The sequence below is a fragment of the Vombatus ursinus genome, unplaced genomic scaffold (assembly GCF_900497805.2).
Source record: "Vombatus ursinus unplaced genomic scaffold, bare-nosed wombat genome assembly UNPS02014797.1, whole genome shotgun sequence".
Lineage (NCBI taxonomy): Eukaryota > Metazoa > Chordata > Mammalia > Diprotodontia > Vombatidae > Vombatus > Vombatus ursinus.
This window is the reverse complement of record NW_020954575.1, coordinates 17002172-17027261: the sequence shown is the minus strand read 5'-3', so window position 1 is coordinate 17027261 and position 25090 is coordinate 17002172. Positions and strand designations below refer to the sequence as shown.

The 25090-nt window shown below is 47.8% G+C and overlaps 3 protein-coding genes across 6 annotated transcripts in view; 1 reads left to right on the top strand and 2 right to left on the bottom strand.

Annotated features, from left to right (window-relative positions):
- Positions 1-3227, top strand: part of NKIRAS2 (NFKB inhibitor interacting Ras like 2) — an 8230-nt gene extending 5003 nt beyond the window's left edge. For all 3 annotated transcript variants that reach the window (XM_027870284.1, XM_027870286.1, XM_027870285.1), the window contains exon 4: positions 1613-3227. In XM_027870284.1, coding sequence (XP_027726085.1) covers positions 1613-1852 — 240 coding nt within the window. In that variant the 3' untranslated portion in view covers positions 1853-3227. The remainder of the gene's footprint in view (positions 1-1612) is intronic.
- Positions 3228-3327: 100 nt separating this feature from the next.
- ZNF385C (zinc finger protein 385C) lies at positions 3328-10808 on the bottom strand (the record flags this gene model as incomplete). Its single annotated transcript, XM_027870317.1, has 7 exons — positions 3328-4834; positions 5474-5587; positions 6116-6312; positions 7060-7350; positions 7566-7731; positions 9229-9339; positions 10581-10808. Coding segments are annotated over 7 exons (1338 nt in total), but the record flags the coding sequence as incomplete, so codon positions are not given.
- Positions 10809-12958: 2150 nt separating this feature from the next.
- On the bottom strand, positions 12959-20080 carry CUNH17orf113 (chromosome unknown C17orf113 homolog). 2 transcript variants are annotated; one of them, XM_027870282.1, is made up of 3 exons: positions 20042-20080; positions 17392-18161; positions 12959-16019 (listed from the first exon to the last, which is right to left on the bottom strand). In XM_027870282.1, exons 2-3 carry the CDS (start codon positions 17962-17964, stop codon positions 14520-14522), a joined length of 2073 nt encoding a protein of 690 aa, XP_027726083.1. In that variant the 5' UTR covers positions 17965-18161; positions 20042-20080; the 3' UTR covers positions 12959-14519. The 2 variants fall into 2 exon arrangements, with proteins under 2 accessions (XP_027726083.1, XP_027726084.1); XM_027870283.1 differs by lacking the exon at positions 20042-20080 and having other exon boundaries at positions 17392-18347.
- Between the last annotated feature and the right edge of the window lie 5010 nt (positions 20081-25090).

Below are 25090 nucleotides of genomic sequence, written 5' to 3'. Positions count from 1 at the left end.
AATGCTCACTTCACTCGGCATCAAACCATACAAGTCTTTCCAGGTTTTTCTGAAGTCAGCCTGTTCATCATTTCTTATAGCACAATAGTATTCTATTACATTCATATATCATATTCACAGTTATGATAACTATCTGTGTCTTTCTCTCCATCCCCCCTCCTTTATGCTTTTCTTTCTCCTTTTCCCTCCTCACTAATGTTTTGCTTTTGACCACCACCTTCCTCAGTCCAGCCTCCCTTCTATTAGCCCCCTCCCTTTTCTTTCCCCTTTTCCCTCCTATTGCCTATAGGGCAAGTTAGATTTTTGTAACTAACTGCTTATGTTATTCCCTTCTTGAGTCAAACCTGATGAGAGTATGGTTCAAACAATGCTCATCTCCCTCCCTTCTTTCCCTCTGCTGTAATAGGTTTTTGCCCTTTTCCTGTAATGTAATTTACCCTTGTCTGCCTCCTTCTTTCCTTTTCTCTCAGTACATTTGCGTAGTTAGATCAGATTAATCCACTTACTTGGATCCTTTTAACCTACTTGATTAGATTTTTTTAAATCATTATATCAAAGTCAATTTATGCCCACCCCCTTTATGTATACCCTTTTAACATGGTGTAATAGCAATACAGTTCTAAGAGTTACAAGTGTCATCTTTCCTTGTAGGGATGTAAAAGTTTGCCCTTATTAGTAACAATGTTGTTTCTTTCTGTCCCGTTTACCTTTTTATGTCTCTCTTGAGTTCACCCAGACTTTTAAAAACAGATTTTTATTGCTATGTTTTGTTTGTATGTCACCTAGATTTCCCCCTTCCCGACTCTCCCAGAGAGCTATCCTTCATAACAAAAAAGAAAGAAAGGAGGGAGGAAAAAAAAATCATGAATATATCTGATTTTATATGCAATGTTCCATACTGTGGACCCTCACCTCTGCAAAGGAGTTGAGAGAGCCATATCTTCTCCTGTCTGTTCTTTGGGGCCAAGCTTGTTTTTTATAATTTGGTAACATTCATTTTTCTTGTTTTTGCCATTTACATTGTTGTAGTCATTGTGTACATTGCTTTCCTGGCTTTGCCTACTTCCCTTTGCATTAGTTCATGTAAGTCTTTCTAGGCTTCTCTGTCATATTTGTCATTTTAGCACAGTAATTTCATGTACCACAGTTTCTTTAGCTATTAATACCCTGATTGATGGGCATCAACTTTGTTTCCCATCCTTTGCTTCCCCCTCCCCCCCACAAAAAAAATATGCTGCTATAAACATTTTGATCATCTAGACTGCAAATGCAGGGAGAATTGGCATCATAATTCATTGAAACGTCTGCTCATTGTAAGAGCCCTTAAGTAGCAATGATAACTAACATTTGTATAGTCAGTCATGTAAAGTGCTTTTAAAGTTTGCAAAAGGTTTTATGTGTATTATCCCAAGCTCTAAAATAGAATTATTATCCTCATTTTAAACTGAGGTGGAGAGGGGTTAAGTGACATACCTATAATACAGCTAGTAAAGCATCTGAAACAAGGTTTGAACCCAGGTCTTCCTGACTTCAGGTGCTTTGTACTACTAAGGCCAGCTGTTCCTACATGAGCATAGTCTTTACTCTGTCCATCTCCCCAACCCCTTCCCAGGTCACCATTGTGGTCCTTGGCAACAAATGTGACCTCCAGGAGCAGCGTCGAGTGGACCCCGATGTAGCCCAGCACTGGGCCAAGGTGGAGAAGGTGAAACTGTGGGAAGTGTCTGTGGCCGACCGCCGCTCTCTCCTCGAGCCCTTCGTCTACTTGGCCAGCAAGATGACTCAGCCCCAAAGCAAGTCAGCCTTCCCACTCAGCCGTAAAAACAAGGGCAGTGGCTCCTTGGATGGCTGAGGCTTTCCTTCTCACCCACCCACCCCCTGCCTCAGCCCCACCCTATCCCAATCCTACCCTCCCCCCCAACTCCTTGGGGTTTCAGGTAATTGGGGAAATGGGGGGGGGGCAGAGTAAGATGGGCTTCCTGAAGTCAGCCTGGCAGAGGGCCACAGTGGTAGGTCACTGGGAAACATCCTGAGTCTCATCTCATTCCATTGCTTCTCTTCCTTGGAGAGGAGTCGAAATAGTGCATGTTACTCCACAGCCCACCACCTCACTCCCCCTCACCCCCTATACTGTTGCTATCAGGCTGAAATCCAGTTTGAGAGCTGGCAGTGCCAGGAGATAGCCAGTTGATTGTGGTCCCATGTAAAAGGCCTCCAACAACTCCCAAGTCATGGCCCTTGGAAAAAGATAATCAAGCAGAGAGATTGGCATTCGAGGGAAAGGGAAGGAAGTCCTCCCTATCTCAGGAGGTGTCTCCAGTTCACTTGTGTTCTTCCCCTAAGAAGAGCCCAAGCCGCTGGAGAAACAGAAACTTCTCACTGAGTTACCTTTCCCCCTCCGGCTTATTCTATTTTTTCCTGCCCAGGGTGTATGGCCATGATATAGTATAAAGGACCCTCCACGGTGGGGGCAGGGTCCAGTCTCAACTGTCTTCACTTACTAGCAAAGTGATTTGGGACAAGGGACATTTCCTTTCTGGGCCTCAGCTTCCTTCCCTATAAAGATGAAAGAGTCAAGACTAAATGATTTCTAAACTCCTTCCGTTTAGACTCCTTTGCCTTTCCAGGCCTCTAGTTGTCTTCACCTATTAAAGTGCTCCATTTGTCCTTCAGCCACCAGGGGGCAGGAGCACACAGTCTATGTCAACTACTTTGAGGGCCCTCATGGTGGAGGGGAGGGCTCTCCCAGTAATCCGGACTGCTATAGACAGGGACAAAGTTTTCTGAACCTCCTCCTATCCTGGGGGGATAGATTTATGGCTTCTTAAAGGCTCCCCTTCTCCCCACTCTGGGTTTTTTTTTTAAGTTAATAACAACCTTCATCTATAGCCATCCTAACCTCCTATAATGAAGAATATATATGGCACCTCCCTCATATCTCATGGGGCCTGGAAGGACAAAGCAGACCAGTAGAAGCCCGTCAATGGCTCATCATCCACTTAGCATGTGTTTGTGAATATATGTGACATTCTATAATGTATTATGTGCTCCTGCTGACATCAGACACCCCTTTCCTAACATGAAGACACGTATCAGATGAAAGAATCACCTTAGGGTACTTTTGCAGCCTCCTTGCCCATTCCCAGAGCATCTTCCCCAACCCAGAGGAAAACAGAACAGGGGACTTGGTGGGGCAGAAGTTAACACAAATACACCACTAAACTCCAGACTCTTTTATTGATGAGTTTGACATAATAAAGCCACAATATCTTATTATTTAAAAAAAAAAAATCCCCCCTCCCCTTTTGTTGTTCTCTCCCACTGGAAACATCTGAAGAAAAAATAGCTAGGTGGAGGATACTGGCCAAGTCCCGGGAGGTAGGGCAGGGGATATCTTGAAAACAATTATTAGAAATCTTGGATCAGACTGGGTCCCACTACTCCAATTTTACAGACTAGGTAGATTTGGAGGGTGCTGTGGTCTGGGATGTGAAGGACAAGGAATGGCTTTTCTGAGGGAGGGAGGCTAAAGTGCATTGGAATAGAATGAGGAGGGGGTGGGGGGGGAAGAAAGGGAGAATGACTGTTATTGCTATAAGGTTTAAAAGACGCAGGGGGAACAGAAGGTGCTGAGAAGGCGCAGATGTTGGCCAGGCATGCATCCTGGAAGACAGAAGAGCAGGGCTTTGGCTAAGGGCAAAGTCTAGGATAGGAAGTGGCCTGGCTGATGCAGACTGGACTTTTTTCATAGCAAAGCCATAGAATGGACTACCATTTCCACCTATAGCTGACCTCTCCTCATTCATCCCATCACATTAACACATCCTTCTGAAAATGAAGCAGTCTTCTCTTTTCCCTACCTTAGCACTGCCCAGACTTACAAATGTCCTTCTCTTCCCCCCATTATACTTCTCTTCCCCAAGTCCACATTCTCCCTAAGGAGAATACTGCCCCAACCCCATCTTCCCCCCCAACATCCCCTTTCTGTGGTCCCCCAAAGAATTATATGCCCAGGGTGGAGAGGTCTTTTTGGTGGAAGGCATCCCATACAGGTCATAAACTTGTCGCTTGCCCTTGGGCCCTGGAGAAACATACTTGGCAAAGCTAAGATGCTCAGATTTAAGGGGTTGGAAACCCTCCAGTCACCCACATTGCAGGGGCTGGGGTAGGTGGATAACCAAATTTGCTTCCCTCTTATTTCCCTTGAAAAGTGAGAACACCATGGAGCTGGCTTTGGAGATTTTGCATAGATTGTTGGGGATCTGGGACTGGGGAGACCTTGGCTGTAGACTACAGGGCCACCATAACTGGAGGGAATGGATGATTGATAGAGACACCTGGTTCCTCACCCCCACAATGGCAGGGGGTGGTTACCTCCTGTGAGCTGGAAGTGTGAGGCATAAGGTCAGATTTAGAGTCGGAAGAGACCTTAGAGGCCACCTCCTTCAGTCTTTCGGAAAGGGAGAAGATGATGCTGACTCTGAGACTGGGCTTTGTCTTCTCCCCATCGGAGACCACTGGTGGTAAAGAGACACTGCTCCGTGGCCATGGAGACAGGAGACAGGACTGCCGGGGAGTTAGGTTTGGCCTCCCCCAGGGAGGATCAGTATGGAGCAAAGACAATGGGCCCAGTAGCTGGGCGGACAGCTGCTGCTGGTGATCGGAACAGGGCAGGGCCCAGCATCGGGGCTGGGAAGAGGGTGGTAGCAGCGGCTGGGGCTGGTCGGAGAGCCAAGGGCCCTGGAAGGGTGCATACTGCAGCAGTAGGGAGGGGGCTGGGCAGGAATCGGGCTGCCAGGGTCTTGGTAAGTTGCTTCTGCAGAGCCAGCTTAGACTACAGGAAAAGATACAGAGAGTTTATTACTGCACGAAATTACCCACTACCACCTGTCCCCCATCCTTCCTCCCTAGACTGGGCTACATGAAAACATGCTTCCCAATCTTATTTCCTCCTCCTTCCTCCTGCCCCCTCTCCCATAAGTACATGAACCAAACTTTCTTCTCCATCACCTGTCTTCCTGTCTGGGGGTGGGGATGGGAAACCTCAGGAATTTTTAAAAGGGGTGAGAAAGGGAAGATGGGTGGCTGGGGATTGTTTCCAGGGGACCCTTGCCCAAACATACACCCACCCCTCACTTGCATGCCCTCATAGCTGGTGCTCCATCCCACCTGCCGGAAATTCCTGAGCACAGCCTAAGACAACAAAAGGCCAAACTCATCTTCCCTTCCCAGGGCAGGCTCAAGAAAGGGGTTTGCTTCCTTCCTGCTGCACCCATAAAAGCTTCTCTCTAGTCAAGTGTTCTCATTGCTACCTCCTAATGTCTCTCCCTGACACTATCCCTTCCTACCCACCCCCACAAAAAACCTGCCACCACCTCATCCCTTTTGGCTTTGCCTGGCTCACAGCTGCCCACCCAGTCTTCCTGTCCCCAGGATTTTCAGGTTGGGAGTTCCGACATTCAGTGACAGGTACCTTGAGGATACTCACAGCCAGTGCCCCATGTTTCTGTAGCTTGCTATGCTGACTGACCTTAGCCTTCAGGGGCTTGCCTGCCAGCCTGTCTTTGTGTCTTCGGCTGCTCATGTGCTAAAAGACATGGACACAAACAGGTCGTGGGTTGAGGCAGGTGTCCCCCAACACAAGCTTCCTTACCCTTGTGATTTATAAGGGAGGAACTGAGGGAAGGGAAGAGCTAAGTCTCCCACTGTTGCCCACCTCATTCTTTTCCCCTTCCCCAAGTTTAGTGCTCTTCCCTTAGTGGTCATCCATCATCACTCAACCCTTCTCTACATCTTCCTTCCTACTCACCCCTCACAGCTCTGTCCACTCTTACCCAGCTCATGCCACTATCACCTCCCACCTTCCTCTCTGGCCACCCCAACCCCAACTCTCCCCAGCCTCTCCAGGGGTGGGAACCTGTGGCCTCGAGGCCATGTGTGGCCTTTTAGGTCCTGGGTGTGGCCTTTTGACTGAGTCCAAGTAATACAGAACAAATTTTCTGTGAAGTTAGGATTCAGTCAAAGGGCTGTACTTGAGGACCTAGAGGGCCACATGTGGCCTCCAGGCCAAAGGTTCCCCACCCCTGCACCCTTCTCACATCTTTCCTTCTCCCACCTGCTTGAGTTGGGTCTCAGAGTTGACGTGGAGCTGACAGAGGGCACAGTGGAAAGAAGGGCTTGGCCCCGGTTTGCCACCTGGGGCCCCTGCCACACACTTAGCCTTGTGCCTGGCCCCTCCCCGAGGCATAATTCGGCCCCGGCCCCTTCGAGGAGCTCCTCGATGGCCATCCACCATCCACTTGTGTTTGGCTCCTATGAGGGGAGAGAGATCCCATCAGAGCCCAATGATGGGAATACTGGGGCAAAGGTCTATGTCTGTCAAACCTGAAGGCCATCCCTTAACCTCCAAGATATTCTGTTCATCAAACCCACCTAAGCTAGATGACCATTCTCTGCCTTGTGATTAAAGCTTTTTCTCAACCTCCCTCATTATATACAGTGCCACATCCCCCTGATTCCTACCACCTTCATGCAGTTTTACTTTCTTTGTCCCCTGCCTTCTAATCTGTAGAGTCCATCTCAAAATAATGGTTCATTGCTTTCATTCATAATTGGAGAAAGTGCTAAATTTCAGTTAGAGGTTAGTGAAAATCAAGATGTAATTTTTTTCCTCCATCCAAATTCATAGGTTCCCTGAAATCTATCTACAGACCCTGCCCCCCCTCCAAGGAGGACTCCAGGTTAGGAACCTGGATTCTAGAGTCATAGAAGCCTTCTGTCCCTTGTCTTCTCTTTTCCCAGATCATTTGCCTCCAGAGATTGGAGGTAAGTCTAGGAGATATTCTTCCCCAGGGACACCTAGGCACACAAAAAGACTCCTGGCCCCCAGAAAGAAGAGCAGTGGGCAATCAGAGGATTAATACTGCTATACCTTTCCCACTCCCTGGCCCCCAGAAAGGGTAAAGAGCATAGATTTTCCTCCTTTTCTCCCCTTAGCACCCTACCTTTTTCACTCCCCTTCTCCCTCCCTTGCCATACCCCACCCTTCCAATAACTGACCTGTGTTATGGGCCTGAAGCTGTGAGGCTGAGTTGACAGTGACCTTACAGGTAGGGCAGTAGAGAGGGCCCTTCTCATTCCGGTTGTCTGTACCCACACTGCTTCCTGCCCCTACCTCCATTCTAGTACCAGGCATTTCAGCCCCTGGCCCTGGGGATGAGGGGGAACAGGAAGGGGAAGAAGACGAAGAAGAAGAGGCATCGGAGAGGTCCAGGCCAGCTGACTCCCTGGGAGTGGAGTCCAAAGTCTTCAGCAGAACTAAAGGGGATCCAGGAGAGGGTGCCAAGGGAGCTGATAAGACAGAGACCACAGGTCAATGGCCTGAGGCACAGACCCTGCTCCTCCCTCATAGAGTGTCTGAAGTGGTCTTCATTTGCATATTCTTGTATCACCCTTTCTATAGTCATTAAATGGCAAAATGAGTAGAAATGCCCAGCCCCTATTATTTGACCAGGTCAGATGGGGAGGAAAGAGGGTTGGTTAGGAATAAGCACACACTACTATACCCTTGTTCTGGGGTTCTCCAGGAGCTCTGCTATCAGGTGGGGTGGTAGGCGGACCAGTGGCTCTATCCCGGGCTGGAGTATAGGTCCTCTGCTTACTCTTGGCAGCCTCCACAGCCTTGACCTTTCTGGCATGTTTGTGACCTTTGTAATGAGCTTCAGCCTGGTTCTAGAGGAGAGCAGTAGGGCACGAGGGCACTGTTCATTCATTTACACATTTATTCATCACCCATTTACTGAGCACTAATCATGTATAAGATGGTGTTGGGCATAAAAGGTTCAGTAAAGCCCTCCATGATCTGGCTGCACTATACATTTCTAGCCTTATTATTAATGAGTCATTTGAGTGATTCAGTAAATAAGACTTCTGGACTTGGAGTCATGAAGACCTGAGTTCAAATGTTGTCTCAAACACTCAATAGTTGACCCTAGGCAAGTCACTTAACTTTTGTCTGCCTCAATTTCCCCAACTGTGAAATACAGATGATAATAGCACCTACCTCACAGAATTGTGAGGATCAGACAAGATATGTAAAGTACTTTGTAAACCTTAAAGTGCTCCATAAATGGTAGCTATTGTTATTATTTTATATGGTAATAGTTAAAATAGGTCACCCTTATAGAGTGCTTTAAGATTTGCAAAGCTCTTTATGTAAGATCCCATTTGAGCCTCACAATAACCAAGAAACTAGTTGCTATTATCCCCATTTTACAGATGCAATATCTGAAGTTAAACGACTTACCCAGGGTCACTCAGCTAGTAAGGGTCAGAAGTAGAATTTGAGCCCAGGTCTTATTAACTCCAAGTCCCGCATTTGATCTGCTGTATAGTCTTCATTCCGCAACCTAATATCCTGTCTCTGTGCATTGAAACAAATCAACCTCTAGGCCTGAAATGGAGCCTGTTGAAAATCTTTCTTGAAGACTGTTCAGCTTCTACTTCCTCCATAAAGTTTTCCCTGTCCTGCCCCCACTCCCACCCCCCCACCAATTCTTTCTCCCTCCTCAAATTTTCTTAAAACACTTTGTTTGAATCTCTCCTTTGTTCCTGTTACTTTCAGCCTCCTGTCATGCTTCTTTTAGTCTAAGTCCCAGAACCCCTTACTAGAGCGCTTCCCTTGATTGACAACATGGATAGGAAAATAGATGGAAATTAGGCCTTTTCCGTAGGAATTGAGGGGTATGAAGGGACAGGTGAGTAAGAGAATAGAGGACGACAGAAGTGAAAAATAGAGGAGTAGGGAGGGGTGTGGGCAAGGTAGGATGGGGTGAAGGGAGAAAACAGCATAGGGAGAGTGGAGAAATGTAGCAATAATTTAGGAATGCAGGAGATTATCCCAGATAACAAAGATCACAAGATGATAGATTTAGAGCTAGATGTTAAAGGCCTTTAAGTCTAACCCCTTCATTTTACAGTTAAGAAAATTGAGACCCAGAGAAATGAAGTGACTTGCATATGGTGAGTGGCAGAGGCAAGATTCAAACCCACCTTTTCTGACCCCAAGTTCAGCACTCTTTCCAAGTACCTGGGTCATATCCTCACCTTTCCCCTTTCTCCCAATTTAGCATCAAGTCTGGTTCCCAGTTTTCTTCCCTACACACCTGCCATTCCCACTAACAGCTCCCCATTCATTAGACCTTCTCCCTCTCCCTCCACTTAGCTCACCGAAGAGTTGAACCTCAAGTGGCAGATGTTACAGGAGATAAACAGCTTCTTCTTTATAGGGGAGGGGACTCCAAAAGTGTGACTGATTACTGCTTTCTGGACTGGGTCCATCTGTGAGGTGAGGTGGGGTGAGAGAGAATAGCAATTATGAGCCCTGCCCTCTCCCTAGCTGGGAGAGGGTTAAGTAGGAAGGCAATGAAGCACAGTGGGTGAGCTGCACAAGAACAGAGAGAAACAAAGGCAACAGAGGCATCCACCTTCCTGGGAAGCTGTTCACTGCAAGGACTTGCATCTAGGTTAGTCTGATGGGGCTGAGGAAGTCAACCTGCCTGGAAATAGGAGAATGACAGGGTGACCTTTCAGAACTCTGTGATTTAGGGAAATAAACTGTCCTGGTTACGGCATTGATCTCCCGTGCTACCTTTTCCACTTCTTCCTCTGTCTGTTTCACAGACACACACATGTATACACACAACAAAAGAACCAATAAGTATTGGAAAATAGAATATATGTGTAAAGAAGCAGAAAGGAGGTGAAGAAAGACAGCAGGGGAACTATGAAGTCTTCTGTTTGCTCTTTGTCTGAGCTGCCTCAACTCCAATTTAGCCTCTGTGTCCTGCCCATGGTGGGATGAGGAACTATCTTCTCAGCTTTGCCATTCATTATGAATGGAACAAAAAACTCCAACTCCTCTTACAGTAATATCTCCAGAGAGGGCACAAAGTGTGAAGATGAAAGCAGCCAGAGATACAAGGAAGAGGCAGCAGGGCAGCTTGGTATGGTGAGGGTGCTGGCTTTGGAATTCAAAAGTTCAAAACCTCCCTCAGATACCCAGGCAAGTCACTCTGATTCAGTTTCCTCATCTGTAAAATGAAGGCACTGGATTAGATGCCTCTCTAAAGCCTTTTTTTTTTTAGCTCTAAATCTACGATTACCTCCCATTTTCATATACACAGAGACACACAAATAGACAGATTTTCTCTCTCATTCTCCACCCTCCAGGCCCTGTTGTTGGTTAGAATAGGATCCAAGCTATTCACCACTTTAATTTGTCCCCTAAGTGAAAAGGGACCCTGGCATCTTCATTACCCTGTCTAGCTTGTCCCTTTGCAGAGATATGGAAATCTCATTTGACCTAGATTGATCTGTACAGTGAAGTTAGTAGGAATGAAGACATGTATATATGTGGGTACAGGAAACAGTGGAAGAAGAAGACAACTGATTTCCCCAGACCTGGAACAGAAAGGGAAACTAAAGTATCCAGGTCCCTTTAGCTGACCATCCCTACTCCCCTTGCCCTTGACCCTGCTATCCCTCTCCCCATCAAACCACCTCCCTCTCCACACACATACCGTGCTGAAGTTGGGGAAAAGGCTGAGTGGGGCTGCACCATTGAAGTGGAAGGTCAGGAAATGCTTGATGTCCAGTGGGGGCTGCAGAGGCCGAGCAGGCAGGGGCAGCGAGGCCAGCAGAGGGTTGGGGGAGCTGGAGGCTGGGCCTGGTGAGGGAGGAAGAAGGGGTAAAATACAGAATGGAAGGCTAACAGGGGCAAGCTCTGGACCTCTGCCAACTTCCACAGTTCAAATGGAAGCCAGGGGGCTGGGACTGTATTGTCTGTCCCCTTCTAAGAATGAGAATACTCACAGCCAGAGGCAAGATGTTATTTGAGGAGGAAAGAGGGATGAAGAAATGCCATTTTCATGACACAGATCCTTAATACACCCTTTGTCTCAGTTAGAAAAACTGAGGCTAGAGCCACCCAGGCAAATTCACTCACCAAAGTGTTGTGAGATAGAGATCAGAAATTAGGGGAAAAAAAGAAAAGATAGTATGAGTCCCAGTGCAGAGCTCTCCTACCCCCCCTCCCAAATGCTCACTTCCCTTTCTATTTATAAAGGAGTTAAATCATTGTAAAGAGAAACAACTCTAAAAGACTTAAGCACTCTGATTAATTCAATGACCAACCACCATTCCAAGGGACTGCTGATGATGCCCACTGCTGTGTATCACTTGACAGAGAGGTAGTGGATTCAAGATACAGAATGAGACATACATTTTTGTACATGGCCAATGTGGGGATATATTTTGCTTGACTACGAATATGTCACAAAACTTTTGTTTTTCTCTTTTCTTTGGAGGGAAGAGTGGGAAGCAGAGAGAAGAAATGCTTGTTAATTGAAAAATAATTTTTTAAAAGTGAATTAAATCACCTTCTTGCTCATTACAAGAGGCATGTAGTCAATTTGCCTATCTTCCACTTGATGGCACCTTTCCCCAAATGGGAAAAGGGAAGCAAGGTCATTTCTTCTTCCACTCTCCTCACCCCCACTCTCTCCCCATTCCCAGCTAACGCAGTAGTGAGAAGGTAGTATCCACAACAGATTCAGGAAGGAGGGATGGGAGTAGAAGTACCAGGACTAAGATTGAGTTTAATCACTGTCAGTCCATTTTTTTGAAGGGATGTGTGTATGTGTGTGTGTGTGTGTGTGTGTGTGTGTAAAAGGTTATCACACCCCTCCTTTAATCAGAGAGTACTTTTCTCCCTATCCCAGGGGTTCATACTTAAAAAGTATGTTCCCAAGGATAGTTACTCCCTTCCTATGCTTTCTTCACTTTCCTATTCCAGTATTCTTCAGATCAGTAGTCCAGACCCAATCTCTCTTCTTCCTAGTTTAACCAACACAATTCCATAAAAATTAGACATCTACTATATGACAGTCCCTGATGACACAGAGACTAAAGAAAGTCTCTGAGTTTACAGTATTTGCATCCTTCCTTTCATCTCTGACAAAGAATTTTTGTCTTCCTCACCTTCATGAGATAAAGCTACTATTTACCACCTTCTTCACAAGAGCCTTTCAGACCCTTTCCAGGTCCCTACCTGAGGCCTTACCAAATAGCTCTCAGCTCCCCATTTCTAGCTTGAGTAATCCCAACTCCTTTGAGCTCTTAGCAATCAGATGTAGGATGACTGAGAAGCCAGGTGCCAGGCTTCCCTCCTTCTCTTTAACCATATTTCTGACCCCTTCATTCCTTCACTCTCCATTCTCCTCCCAAGCAGATTCTTTAAACCCTACTATAACACTCTAATGATGGACAAAAGAAGGTTCACCAGTTGGGTTGTAAATCTCCCCTCCTTTACAAGATGACCTAGGGGAAACTCCAGGCCTTCCCTCCCCACACCAACTACTTAAAGGTATGGGTCATGCTGTGGTATCTGCATTTTCTTGTAAGTGGGCAAATATGGCATTGGCCCAGGCCTGCCTCATTCCCAGGTCCATAAAGGAAGTCTTTGGGGCCAAATGGTTGAGCATCAGGGCCTTTCATTCACACATCTTGGGCAGGGAGGAGAGGCAAAACACAGGAAGAAGTTTGGGGGAAGGAAGGATGGGCATAGGAAGAACTGCTAGTCTGGCAGAAATGGAAGACCCTAGTGCTGGGGCCAGGAGAGGAGTGGGGAGAACACTGGAGGAGCCTGGTCAGCTCTGGAGATCTCCCCTTAACCACAGAGGCGGTCTCCCTGGACTCGTTGAGGGACTACCCCACCCAGAAGATCATCTCTGAAAAAGAATCTTGGAGTGATGAGAAGGAGCTTCTGATGGGGCTCTAGAGGCAGCAGCTAGGAAACAGCCCTGTGGAAGAAAGAGGAGACAGCCCGCCTGGGTCCCTTCAATACACACACACACCATCAGAGACTGCAGAACGTTGGGAGTCAGGAGTTGGGATGGTTCTATTTTATTGTGTTCCAAAGCACTGGACTCAATGAAAGGTTGGAGAAGACTGTTGTTTACCACCCCCGCCCACCCCATCTCTGGCCCCACAGTAAGCAGCAGGGGAGAACCCATGACACTCACTGACATAACAGTTTACAACCTGGCTGGTTTCCCCACCCCACTACTACCAGTCCTGACTCCCTCAGATGGGGCTTGGGGTACTCTGCTCTGTTGGTCTTTTTTTTAGATGGGGGATAGAGGAAGCAGCAGTGCCAGCCATGGTGAATGTGTATTCAAGCAAGCTATGGAGAAGATATCCTCCCCTTTCATCTGCCCTATAGGAATGGGTATGTGTGTGGAGGAGAATTGGAATGGGGAAGGGGTGGAAGAAAAGGAAATGAAAAAAAATAGATCATATCTGCTTGGGTGAGGTTGGATTAAGAGCAGGAATTGTGATTTTTGCACTCTCTTTGGTCTCAAGGAGCTAGGGTGAAAATAAGAAGGGAGCTTGGATGGCAACCAAACTTTACTGTAAGGGGAAGAAGAAAATAGACAGGAATTTGTTCTTCCTGGAACTTTCTTGGATCCTGTCACAGCAAAAACCAAAACAGAAACCAAAATCCTCTTTGCGAGCATTGTCTCTAATTCTATAAAAGATAAGATATTTATTTAATATATCTGTGCATATATTTATATGTCTATGTACACCTTTCTGTACACAGATGCCCTTGGACATCCTGGGTCACAGGGGAGAGGGGGTGGTGAAGATAGGGACCTTACTAAGTCTTTTGGCTTTCCTGTACTTCTGAACAGACCCACTTCTCTGGCTAATGCTGAAGGCTTTGTGCAATAGAAAGGATGAATAGACTATCAGAGCTGGAGCAATCTTAGAAACCACCTAGTCTGACTCTCTCATTTTAGAGAAAAGAAGAAAGTAAGACTCGGTGAGAGGCTGTGCCTTACACAAGGTCGAGTTAAGGACAGAGACAGAACTATAATTCAGGTCTCCCGGTTCCCAATCCCATGTTCTTTCCTTTTGCCATGATGCCCTGAGCTCACTAGATCCCAGAGGGCTCTGAGCTAAATAGACAGGATTATCTTCCCTCTCATTCCCCAATGGGAAGATTACATTCTCTTCACGCTTCCAATTATTAATGTTCACGACAACAATGGAAATTTTTACCACATACCAGGGAGTTGGGAGACAAAAATGTTTAGCATAAAGCTTTGGAAAGGACAAGAGCACAGTGAATGTGCCTAAGTCCCCTCCCCAGCCTCTGTAACTTTCCACCTCTCAACTCCTTATCTTTTCACCTCCTGGCTCCTTATCCAGGCTATTCCTGAACCAAAACTGCTGAGCCTCTTCCCAGCCCTCGCCATTCCACATTCTGGGCAAGGCTGAGTTAGTATCAGGGCACACAGGATGCTAAAATAACAACAGGAAGGAATATAGGATGAGGTTATCCAAGCCAGGGGATAGTCCCTCACCCCAGCAGAAAAAAAGGTGTTACAATCCCATCTAGGAATCCAAAAGTCACACAAGGGAGACCTGTGTTAAGATATGAAAAGGAGATCTTCTCATTTGATCTGTGTGCCAAAAAATTCCACCCCACCACCTCCACTCTCAAACAACTCAATGGCCAAGGCAAAGTCAAATTCGTGGAGTGGGGGGCCATCTACTGCGATCTTCACAACATGGTTCCCCTGGATGTCGCCTCCCTCTCCCTTTCCCTGGTCCCACCACCGAAGCTCCCGGCTCCGAGCAACCTTGTCAAGAAGGCTGGCACCAGCAGGCAGGACCAGGACTAATGAAGCCAGGATGGCAAAGTCAGGAAAGAGCTCATGCAGCTCCGAGTGGGCACAGACTAGCTTGCAGCAGAGGTCTCGTGGGCCCAGCGGGCCCAAACTGAAGACAATGCGTTTAAAGAGAGGGAAGTCACTCAGTGCTCTCTCACCAACCACTACAGGGGCGTATGCCTGGAGCAATAACCGAAGAGCTCCTTCCCCATGGGCTCCTAGCTCTTCTAAGGACTGTGGATAGCGTCGAGAGTCGAAGATGGAAGCAAATGCAGCCACGATGTCCAGAGAGGGACCTGGGAAGGAGTCCCACAGCCACCTCCTCAGGGAGTCCAGGAAAGCCCCCCGGAGATCCTCAAAGCTCTGCATGGTTTCTGGGGAGCAGTCTGTCAGCTCCACCCCTTGATAGCAATAGCGGCTACCATTCCCGTTGCCAGCTGGGGTGGGGTTGTCCAGTGCCTGCAGGAAGCTTTGGAAGTGGGACCCATCTGAGTCTCTCTGAGCCTGCAGGGAGGCAGCAGTGGTAATGACCAGGGGTGGAAGCAGGGCCAAATCTGGCTCCTCAGGCTGAAGGAGGAGACTGAGCTTCTGCAGAGTGGGCAAAGTGTCCAGTAGGAGGTAGGTGAAGGCAATAAAAGTGAACTTCCGGAGGGCAAGGGCCAGTGACTGTGTAAGTGGGGAAGCAGGGGAAGTAGTTTCTAGCATGGGCACCAGGTGGGACCAGGAGGCAGCCACAGCTTCAACAGCTGGCAAGATTGATGCCCAGGGCACTCGCTGTGGCCCTGTCAAATTGATGGCTGCAAGGTCCAGTGCTGCCTGGAGCTCTGGGATGCCACGGGCCCCAGAGCTGCCATAGAGTCGAAACAGAGCATCCAGGACGTTCTCATATTCGCTGACGTAGGTGGGGGCTTCTGGGTGACCCCGGCTTGGAAGGCAATGGAGCTCGGCCAGCAGTGGGCAGGTGACCCGAAGTTTAAGGCCTAGGTCACCTAGACGCTCACTTGGGAGTCCTGAGCCAAGCCAGGCCAGCTTGGGTGCAGGAACACCAAAGGACTTCAGAATGTCCAGAAGCTGGCCAGGATTGGCCTCACCTACACCTAGCTCCACACTTCCCAGGAAGGTGCTGGTGGGTTGGCCATCACAGGGGGACACCAAGGTGGCAAATAGGGCCAAGCTATGAGGCTCTGGACCATCCCCAACCTCGTCCAGCACTAGTCCCACAAATGGGGATGCCTTCAGCCGCTGGTAGTCTTCAGAATGCAGAACCCTGGCAATGGCTGCCTGGGAAGAGTCAGAGAGAAAGAGAAAAAGAAAGGGAAGGCTTTAAGCATATCCCAGGAAAAGCCTCAGCTCAGTTACCCAGAAACAGGAGGAAGAAGTAGGAGGGAGGACTCCCCTGATACCCATGAAGCACTGGGAAGAATAAGCATGGGAGATCAAGGCCGATTTCCTGGCTAGAGAAAGGCCCAGTCTACTTGGCATTAAAGGAAGAACTGCCCTGTGCAGAAACAGGGAGAGGGTGAAGATGACCTCGGGAAGGGTTTAGTAAAAAGCAGATGAAGTCTGATACTACCATAAGTGTCAAGATATACCCCCCTAGGGCTCTTTTTATTTTTTCTTCTAATCAGTTACTCTTTCAACAATCAATTATCAAATGAGATAATATTTGTAAGGCACTTAGCATAGTGCCTGGTACACAGTAAGCTCTTAATAATTGCGCATGTCCTCCCTATCCCTTTCATCCAAATGAAAGCTCCTTAGGGGTGAGCATCATCACCTCTTCCCCATTAGATTGGGCACTCTTCAGGGTCAGGGGTTGTATGTCCTCCTCCCACAATAATGCCTCAGGACACAAGTCAGTTCTTAGATACTTTCCTTCCTGATGATTTTCAAGTCAATGGCAGAGGCGCCAGAGGTCCCATTTCTCTCCATCCTTCTCCCGAAGCTAGGACTAAGGAAGATAAAGTAGGCTGCCCCTTAGGGAGCAACACACTGAGCTGAGGGAGACAAGGATGTGATGAAGGCCACGCTTTTATAGTTGTTCTTATAAAAACACATTTTAATGCCAGAAAACCTCATTCTCTATGGCCCCTAGGGACATTTTGAGAGAAATCAAGCCACGTGTTAAGCAAAGGCTCATAGCCTCCAGTAGACGAGGGGACAGTGGTTCATAAAGTATTAGAGGGGGAGGGGAAGACAAAGATAGAAGGGTAGTTTTCCAGCACTACAATGAACAGAGCTTTGGATTTAGAGTAGGATCAAGCTTCCAACCCTGGTTCTGCCATCTCCTACCCGTGTGACCTTGGGCAAGTCATTTAACTCTTGCTAATCTCAGTTTCCTTCTCTGTTAAATGAGGATGGATGACTTTAAAGGTCCCTTCCAGTTCTAAATTCATGATCTTATGATTCAGGCTAAAGAGGTATCTTCTCTGAGCTATGTCCTTCGTCTACCTCCCAAACAGGGATTCCCCCAGGGGACAATAGAATATATGCCAAACAGGGAGGAAGGAACCTACCCTGTCTGCCCTTTCCTGCAGAGAAGAGCTGTGGCCTAAAGCCCAAAATACTCTGCCCAGTGACTTGACACCCAAGGAGTATATGGAAAGCATTTTCCTTCCTTTTGCCCCCCAGCCCTAGAATATCAACCACCCACCTGCATGTCCTTCATGCTGCCCAGAGTGTAGTAATCACCATGCTCAGTGCCCAGGAGTGCCTGGCAGAGGTTGAATCGCTGTAGTTCCAGCAGTGCAGGGCAGCGGTCATCTGGCACATCCTCCTTAGCCATGCAGTAAACAGTGGTCAACACTGCCACCTTGGCAGGGTTCACTTCCATCTTGATAGGTGCCATAGAGGCAGAGGCGGCCATACCTACTGAGTTTAGGGGCAGGTTTCGGTGGTACCCATAGCTCCCTCTTCCCCCTGCCTGGGCTTCAAATGCCAGCTGTTCCCGGTTGACAGCTAGGGCCTGGCAGTGAGCCCCAGAAGTCACATGGCGTAACAAAGCATGACGCTGGAAATTGTCGGTGCCCACCGTGAAGGCATTCTCAGCCTTTCCATGCTTGTTCCGGACAAGGGCTTGTCTACACTCCAAGCAAAACATCAGCTTTCGCTCATAGTCAAACTCCAGCCAAGTGAACTCTTCCTTCCAATGCTCGTTGAAGTAGCGCTTGCATTTCTTGTTGGAGTTGGAAGTCTCTCCAGCTGGCTTCTTCCCTGGGGGGACCATCCCCGCCTGATGGATGGGCACCCTTACAAACCCTTTCCCCTTGGTCTCCCCCCTCCCCAGACTTCTCCTGAGACAAACACTCCTCCCAGGGCTGAGGGGAGCCAGGGGAGAATGAGGAGGGGGACAGACCAGCAGGTTAATGGGGACTGTCCATCTAACTTAGCCGAGAAAGTTTATTCCCATTCTGACGCCAAGGACTGGGGATGAAAGAGACAAGGGGAGACAAATTAGGGGTATGTTACCAAGAGTAAGAGGACTTGTTAGGCATTTGGGGATTGATGATTATGGGGTAGGGAAGACTCAACCATTTTGGTTCATTACTGTCTCCTTCATGTCCCGCTGCCCTATACACAAAACTTCTAGCTATGAGTCAGGAAAGGACCAGAAAGGGACTAAAAGGGGAGAATGAACAAATAGTCATGAAAAGATCCAGGGATCGCTGTCCAATCAGGAGGTGGAAAACTAGACCTGCCCCCTCTATGTGCAATACATACGTGTATACATACATACACACACACACACACATCCACAAATAGTCCCATCCTCCCTTAACAAGCTCCTAAGACACCCAGTGAAATATTCCTATTTCTACAAGATGAGCAGAGGCCCAGAAAGTCTACCACAGACCCAGAGTGGAAAGGGACCTCAGAAGCCACCTACTCCAACTCTCCTCCCTCATTTTAGAGATGAGGATCACGGGCATCCAGGGCTACAGCATCACTTGCCTGTGATCGCATGTAGAAGAGTCTTGGAGGCAAGATGTGAAGCCAGGTTCTCTGACCCCAAGAGCAGTTCTCTTTCCACTACATCATGCTATAGATCAAGTATTTTATTTAAGGTCACAGGCTCTGGAACTGGAAGGGATCTTAGAAATCATTGAGTTCAATCCTCTCATCTTACAGATGAGGAAACGGAATCCTAGAGAGGGCAAGTGATTCATCCAGGATTTCACAAGTAGCAAAGAATATCCAGGGCAGGAAGCTTTGGATTCAAGAAGACCTGAGTTTATATCCTGCCCCAGACACCTTTTTAGTTAGCTGGGTAACCCTCAGCAAGTCAGTCAACCATCAATTTCATATAGTGAGTGGTGGGTTTCCTCATCTGTAAAATGGGGATAATAATAGCACCCACTTCAAAAGGCTGTTTTGAGTAGTAAATGAGATAATATATACTTTGGAAACCTGAAACCTTTATGAAAGAAAGAAAGAATGAAAGAGGAAAGCTTGCCAACTGCCTTCCATCTTTATGCTTCCACCTTTGCTTAGGGAGGGCTGAGTGGGTCCTTTGCCCAACAGAAACAGTCTTGTAGGCCCTACATCCAGTTCACTGGGGGTTGACAGATACACAGATCCCAAGGGTAACAAGTGAATTCAAGGAAAAAGGGCAAGAGCTGGCTTGAGACTTTTAGTGGGTCCTACGGGGAACCCAGGGATGAACCCCAGGAGAAGCAGGGCTGATTGGGGGTGTGGAACCAGAAAGCATCCCTTGACTCCCAGTAAAGGCAGTTAACCCCTTAAAATCGGCAACAAATTTTTCATTCCTACTAAAAGAGCATTCCTCTGTTTGAGCTCCTGAGCCCCCTGTGCATGCATCCCAATAGCCCCTACTTCTGGCTCTGAAAGCCCCCAGAGGGCTAGGAGAGGGAACCCTGCCTCCCACAACATAAAACCACACATTCTATAAACCTGACATGTAAAATGTGGGTGTAAAAGCCCAAATCAAATCTAGATGGTGCCCTAAACTCCTCTGTCATTCCCGGGGGTGCAGAGATGGGGATTGAGATAGATTTGAAAACTTCCTCTGGGTGGAGGCTGGCAAGACGCAGTCCCCAAATTAGCCACTCAGGGAAACAGACTGTACCCCACCATACTCAAACACACACAGACACATACATACACGCGCACATACACATACACACGTTGTGGTTCCTCCTGTTTCCCTGGGCGCCCCATCCCCCTGTCTGACTTGGGAAGGTGCCGAGCCATTGGGCTGGGGCGGGCGACCGGGACCACTGGGGACCCCCCCCTGTCTCCCCTCCCCAGGTGCACCTCTTCCCCCCACCCTCTCACAAACTCACTGAGCCATGGGAGCCGCCATCTTGAGCGGTGGACACTCTGTCCGCAGCCTCCTTCGGCTCCGAAGAGCTACAGCAGCCACTAGCGGTAACGGGGGCGAAGAGGCCGCCTGTAGCAGGAGCCGGAGCCCGAACCCAGGTCGGGGTGGTTGGGAGGGCGGGGGAGGCGGGGGAGGCGCGGGCGGCGCTTTGAGGCCGCCCCAGGGCCACACCTGCCACACCTGTCTCACCTGGGCGGACTGGAAGGCGGCGCGCACCTGAGCGCACGTGCCCCACCCCCGGCCTCTGAGGGCCACTGGGGTCTCTCGAGCTCCCCTGCAAGCCCTGAAGGGCTCAATAGCTTCTTCTCCAACCACTCTCCTCCCCCAGCAAACAGCATCCACCGTTCCACAGCCCACGCAGCCGGCCGCAGAATGGATGAATGCTGAAGGTCAGATAGCAGCAGCAAGAATTTCTTTAGCAGTGGGGGACAGTGGGAATGGCGCAGCCACAAGAGCGTCGGCTTCGGACGCTGGAGTTCTACGTTCGAATCCTAGCTCTGCCACGTATAGCTCGTATGACCTTGGAATAGTCATTTGACTTCTCCAACTCTCAGTTTATTCCTCTGTAAAATGAAAGGGTTAGACTAGATTATCTGTAAGGACTCTTCCAACTCTAAGTGTGGGATCATCTAGTCCAGCCCTCTCATTTTACAGAGAAAGAAACTGTAACCCGGACAGGTTGTGTTCAGTGATTTATCCGGGATAGTATGTAACAGAGTGTGGATTTCAAACAAGTTGCTCTGACTCCAAATCCAGGATACTTTCTCTTTAAAACAAAAATTTTTTGAACGAGTAATTTTCGTTTTTACATTACCTTCATTTCTGAACGTGTGTGTAGGTGTGTGTGTGTATAATGTCCCTGCCTACGTCCCTTGCCCAGCTCGCCTACCCTTGTAACGAAATTTTAAAAAAAGAGGATAAAACAATTCAGCAAAACCGAGGGACTTGACGACTGAGTCGTACCTAAAAATCACTTTCTCCTAACCTCTGGGGAAATGTGGGTTTGGGGGCTTGGGTAAAGGTGAAGTACCGACAAAGTTTCCTGGGTAGAGGGAGGGGGTTAGAAGATAGTCTCTGAAGATGGACCTTCCAGTGGAGGGACCCTTCCATGAATGATCTTGAGTCTCTCCTCCCAACCATCTTTTGGGGATTTCAGATCTCAGAATGGAGGATCGAGTTGCACTAAGGTGTGGTGGAAAACACCAGGAGCCCGATATGGGTTCTTATTTCAGTGCTGCTGCTACTAACTTAACTTTCTGTGTAACTGACTCTCTCTGGCCCTCAGTTTCTGTTTCTCACAAATGAGGAAATTGGACTAGATTAGGGCTTCTTAACACTAGTATTGTTCAGTCTTTTTTTTTTTTCAGTAGTGTCCAACTCTTCATGACCTCACTCGAGGTTTTCTTGGCAAAGATACTGGAGTGGTTTGCCATTTCCTTCTCCAGTTCATTTTACAGATGAGGAAACAGAGGCAAACAGGATTAAGTGACTTGCCAGGGTCACACAGCTAGGAAGTGTCTGAGGTTGGATTTGAACGAACAAAAATGAGCCTTCCTGACTCCAGGCCCAGCATCTATCTACTGCACCAACTAGCTGCCTCTCTTAAAGCTAACTCCCATGTAAATTAAAAAAAAAAATAATAATTTTACTGTGATTTCTTCTATCTGCAAACAGGCAGATATAATTTTACTTTGAAATTAAAAAAAAATCATCCTACTTTTTTTTTTACCTCATGGGTTAAAAAAATGCACTATATCAGCATATCAATTGGATAGTTTGGTCCCTGAACAAATTTCAGGTATTCATAAACTTAAATGGGGTGGGGGGGTGGGGAGAAGACATCTTTAAAAGTTTCACTAACTTCTAAATGAAATTTAGCATTTCCTTCTTTTATTTAAAAACATTCTGAGAAACATTCAGTGGGCTTCATTTGACTTACAATGGGGTCTATGACAGGGAAAAAAAAACAATTAAGAATCCCTGGGCCAGATTTTTAGGAGATCTCACCTGGGGAGCAGGGAACATTCTGCTTATAGGGTCAGAAGACACGGAGTCCCAGGGTCAAAGTGGAAAGGGCTCTAAGGATGGAGGGAGATGGATAAATAGTAGAATAATTCCGCTCACACCTCGCCTCACTTGACTACCTCTCTGCACTCATCTCTCTGGCCTGGCCCTCTAGTCTGGCCATGCCAGAGTACAGACGGCCAGTGAGGTGAAGGAGTATCTCTGAAGCATGCACTGACCTCCTCCCCTCCACCTCCCAAGAACAGAGCCCGGGGACCAGCAGCCACCCTCATTGAGCAAGCGGCAGGCGGCCAGCCCTAGCTCCTCCCCTGGGGCGCTGCGCACATTTCCAGGCCACATTCATTTTGTAATGCTTTCTGCATCTGACATGCACGTGGAAGGGCCTGGGCCCCTGCGGGCCTCCACTCAACTAGAAAAGGCCACTGCACACGGAGACGCACGTGCCCACGAGCTACAGGCGACCGCTGACAAGGCCGAGTCGAGGACTAGGCACTTTGGACAAGACACTGGGGTAGAGGAGGTACAAGCAGAGCTCATGTCTCTTTCGCTATTTAGAGTTTACAAAGCGCTTTGCCAGTCATAGCCTCACAACACTGCCTGTGAGGCCTGTAGTTCAAGCATCATTATTGCCTTTTACAAGTAAAGAAACTGAGGCTCAGAGGGGAGGTGTGGCTTGCTGAAGTGGTACAGCCGGCTTGGACTATGAACTGAGGTCCCCTGAAGCCAAATTCAGGGCTCTCTTCAGTACACACTAAGAGAACGCCGCACACCTCCCTTCCCTTTCCTTCCCTTCAGTTCTATGCACCAAAGCCCCAGAGTCCCCCCCTGGAGGAATGGGAGGGAAAGGCATACTTATTTGACTTGCCTTGTTCAGCCTGAAACAGCACCTGGCAGGTGAACCCCAGCCCCAGGGAGTGCTAGTCAGAACAAAGAGCCAGGACATGGGTTGGGGTTTGTTTGTGCATGTGTGTGTATGCACCTGTGTCTGTGCAGGCTTATGCTCACATTTGGGGGATGGAGTAGTAAGAGGGTTGGAACAGATCTTCTGCTACCCAGGCCAGGTGTCTCCACAGGCCTGAGGGGAGAACATAGGATGAGACTGGGAGAAGGAAAACTGTTCCATTATCTAGGCAGAAAATTAAAGAATATCTTAAAGGAAACTGGCAGAAGAGAGACTGAGTTAGGGGAGGGAGGAGGTGCAGAAATAGAGAGGAAGGCCAGGTGTCACCTGTAAAATAACATCAGCATGTGTTCCAAGGTGGTGGGCACCAGAAAACACAAGCCTCATCACTGATTCACAGATGTACTGATACATACAAACAGAGAAGGAAGACTTAGCAGACACAAACATTTTCAGTTCAACTCAATCCAACAAACATTTATTAAGAGCATACTATGTGCCAGGTATTGGGAATATCAAGACAAAAAATGAAAATGCTCTCTGCCCTCAAGGAGTTTACATTCTGTAAGGGGAAAACACATGCACATAAATACATTTTATAAATACAAGATATGTACAAATTTCTACATCACCCACAGATAATCAGAGAGAAACATACATCGAGTCCCAAATATACACAGACCATACAGTGACATATAAATAGATCCACACACGCAGTTGAACACAGGAACTCGTGCACAGCAAGACATACATGCATACACACAAGAAGACTCAGATAAAGACCCATAAGCTGCACATAGAAAGGGACTATTTTACATGTGTAGAAACCATGAACAAAGGGCCAAAAGGAATGCAAGCTTAAAGAGAGAGCTGGAGAATGAAATGATTGAGAGGTCTGGGTCAAGGCTCTCACTAATTCCCCTTCCCCCATTTTCATGTGGTCAAATTATTGAATCACATATTCTTTGAAGGTCATAATTTGTTTCCATGCCCTCTGAATCGCAAATTCTGTGCTCCAGTGTTGACATGGTTGGGGAAACAGACAACCTAAAATTGTTTGTGGATGACAAAGGCAAGAGAAACTGTATCCCATCAGTAGCCTCAGTTTCCCCCTTCCTAATCACAGTGGTAGTGTGCTTTTAAAGCACCCGAGGAGAAAGCAAACATGATGACATTCTCTAAGGAAAGGGTGATGGCTTTTCCATCCATAAAGAAAAAAGAATACAATCACTTGTGTGTGCGTGTGTGTGGGGAGATATGGAGTCTTCTTCCATAAAAGAGAGGATTCCACATGGGGTAAGCTGATTTAGGCTTACCCCACCCCCACCCCGTGACATCTCCTGCTCCTTTAGTTCAAATCCTTCACCTGAGAATCTTTTCTTTCCCTCTTTGGTTCATTATCCCCACCCCCAACAAAATAAACATATGTTCCAGAAAACCCCAAGCTGTCCCCACATTTCCAAGAGACTCCCGAAAACCCTTGGGGGACTTGGGTGGTGGTGGTATTGATTTGATGCAAGAAAATCCCAGCACATCTGCCACCTGGTAACACATCTGGGCTCATGCCTCCCTCCTTTCCACCCCTCCTCCAAAGACTCAGAGGTTCAAACCATCTAAACATCTGTGAATTGCACCTCCTACTATCAGAGCTATTCTATTTCCCACCCCATACCCCCCAAGCCAATGTTGCAAGTCTGCGGGTCTTTCCTCCATGACCCGTTCACTCTTACTCCAACCTAAGAATCAATTTAACTGAGCATAAACTGATAGCTAGAATCCCGATAGATGAGAGCAAGGGGGGCAGATCAGAGTAGAGGTAAATTGGTCATTCTCCCCCCTCCCCCATCCCAGACTAAAGAAAAGTAGTCTTGGAATACTTACCCAAGAGCATTGTGAGCCCCTGGAGAGCTCTTCTCAAGTGGAGAGGGAATGAAACCCTGGCTGAGAAAGGGAGGCAGGGAGGGAGGAGAGGGAGGGAGGGGAAGGAGGGAGAGCTTGTGGGAGAGGGGGAGACCGGGAAGAGGCACAGAGGCAGAGAGAGAGAGAGAGAGAGAGAGAGAGAGAGAGAGAGAGAGAGAGAGAGAG

Excerpts from the sequence above, each read along its gene's own strand:
- CUNH17orf113 (XM_027870282.1), bottom strand. The coding sequence starts at position 17,964 with ATGGTCCCCCCAGGGAAGAAGCCAGCTGGAGAGACTTCCAACTCCAAC. Across the intron at positions 16,020-17,391 it reads GCAGCATGAAGGACATGCAG|GCAGCCATTGCCAGGGTTCT; the intron begins GTGGGTGGTTGA and ends GACTCTTCCCAG.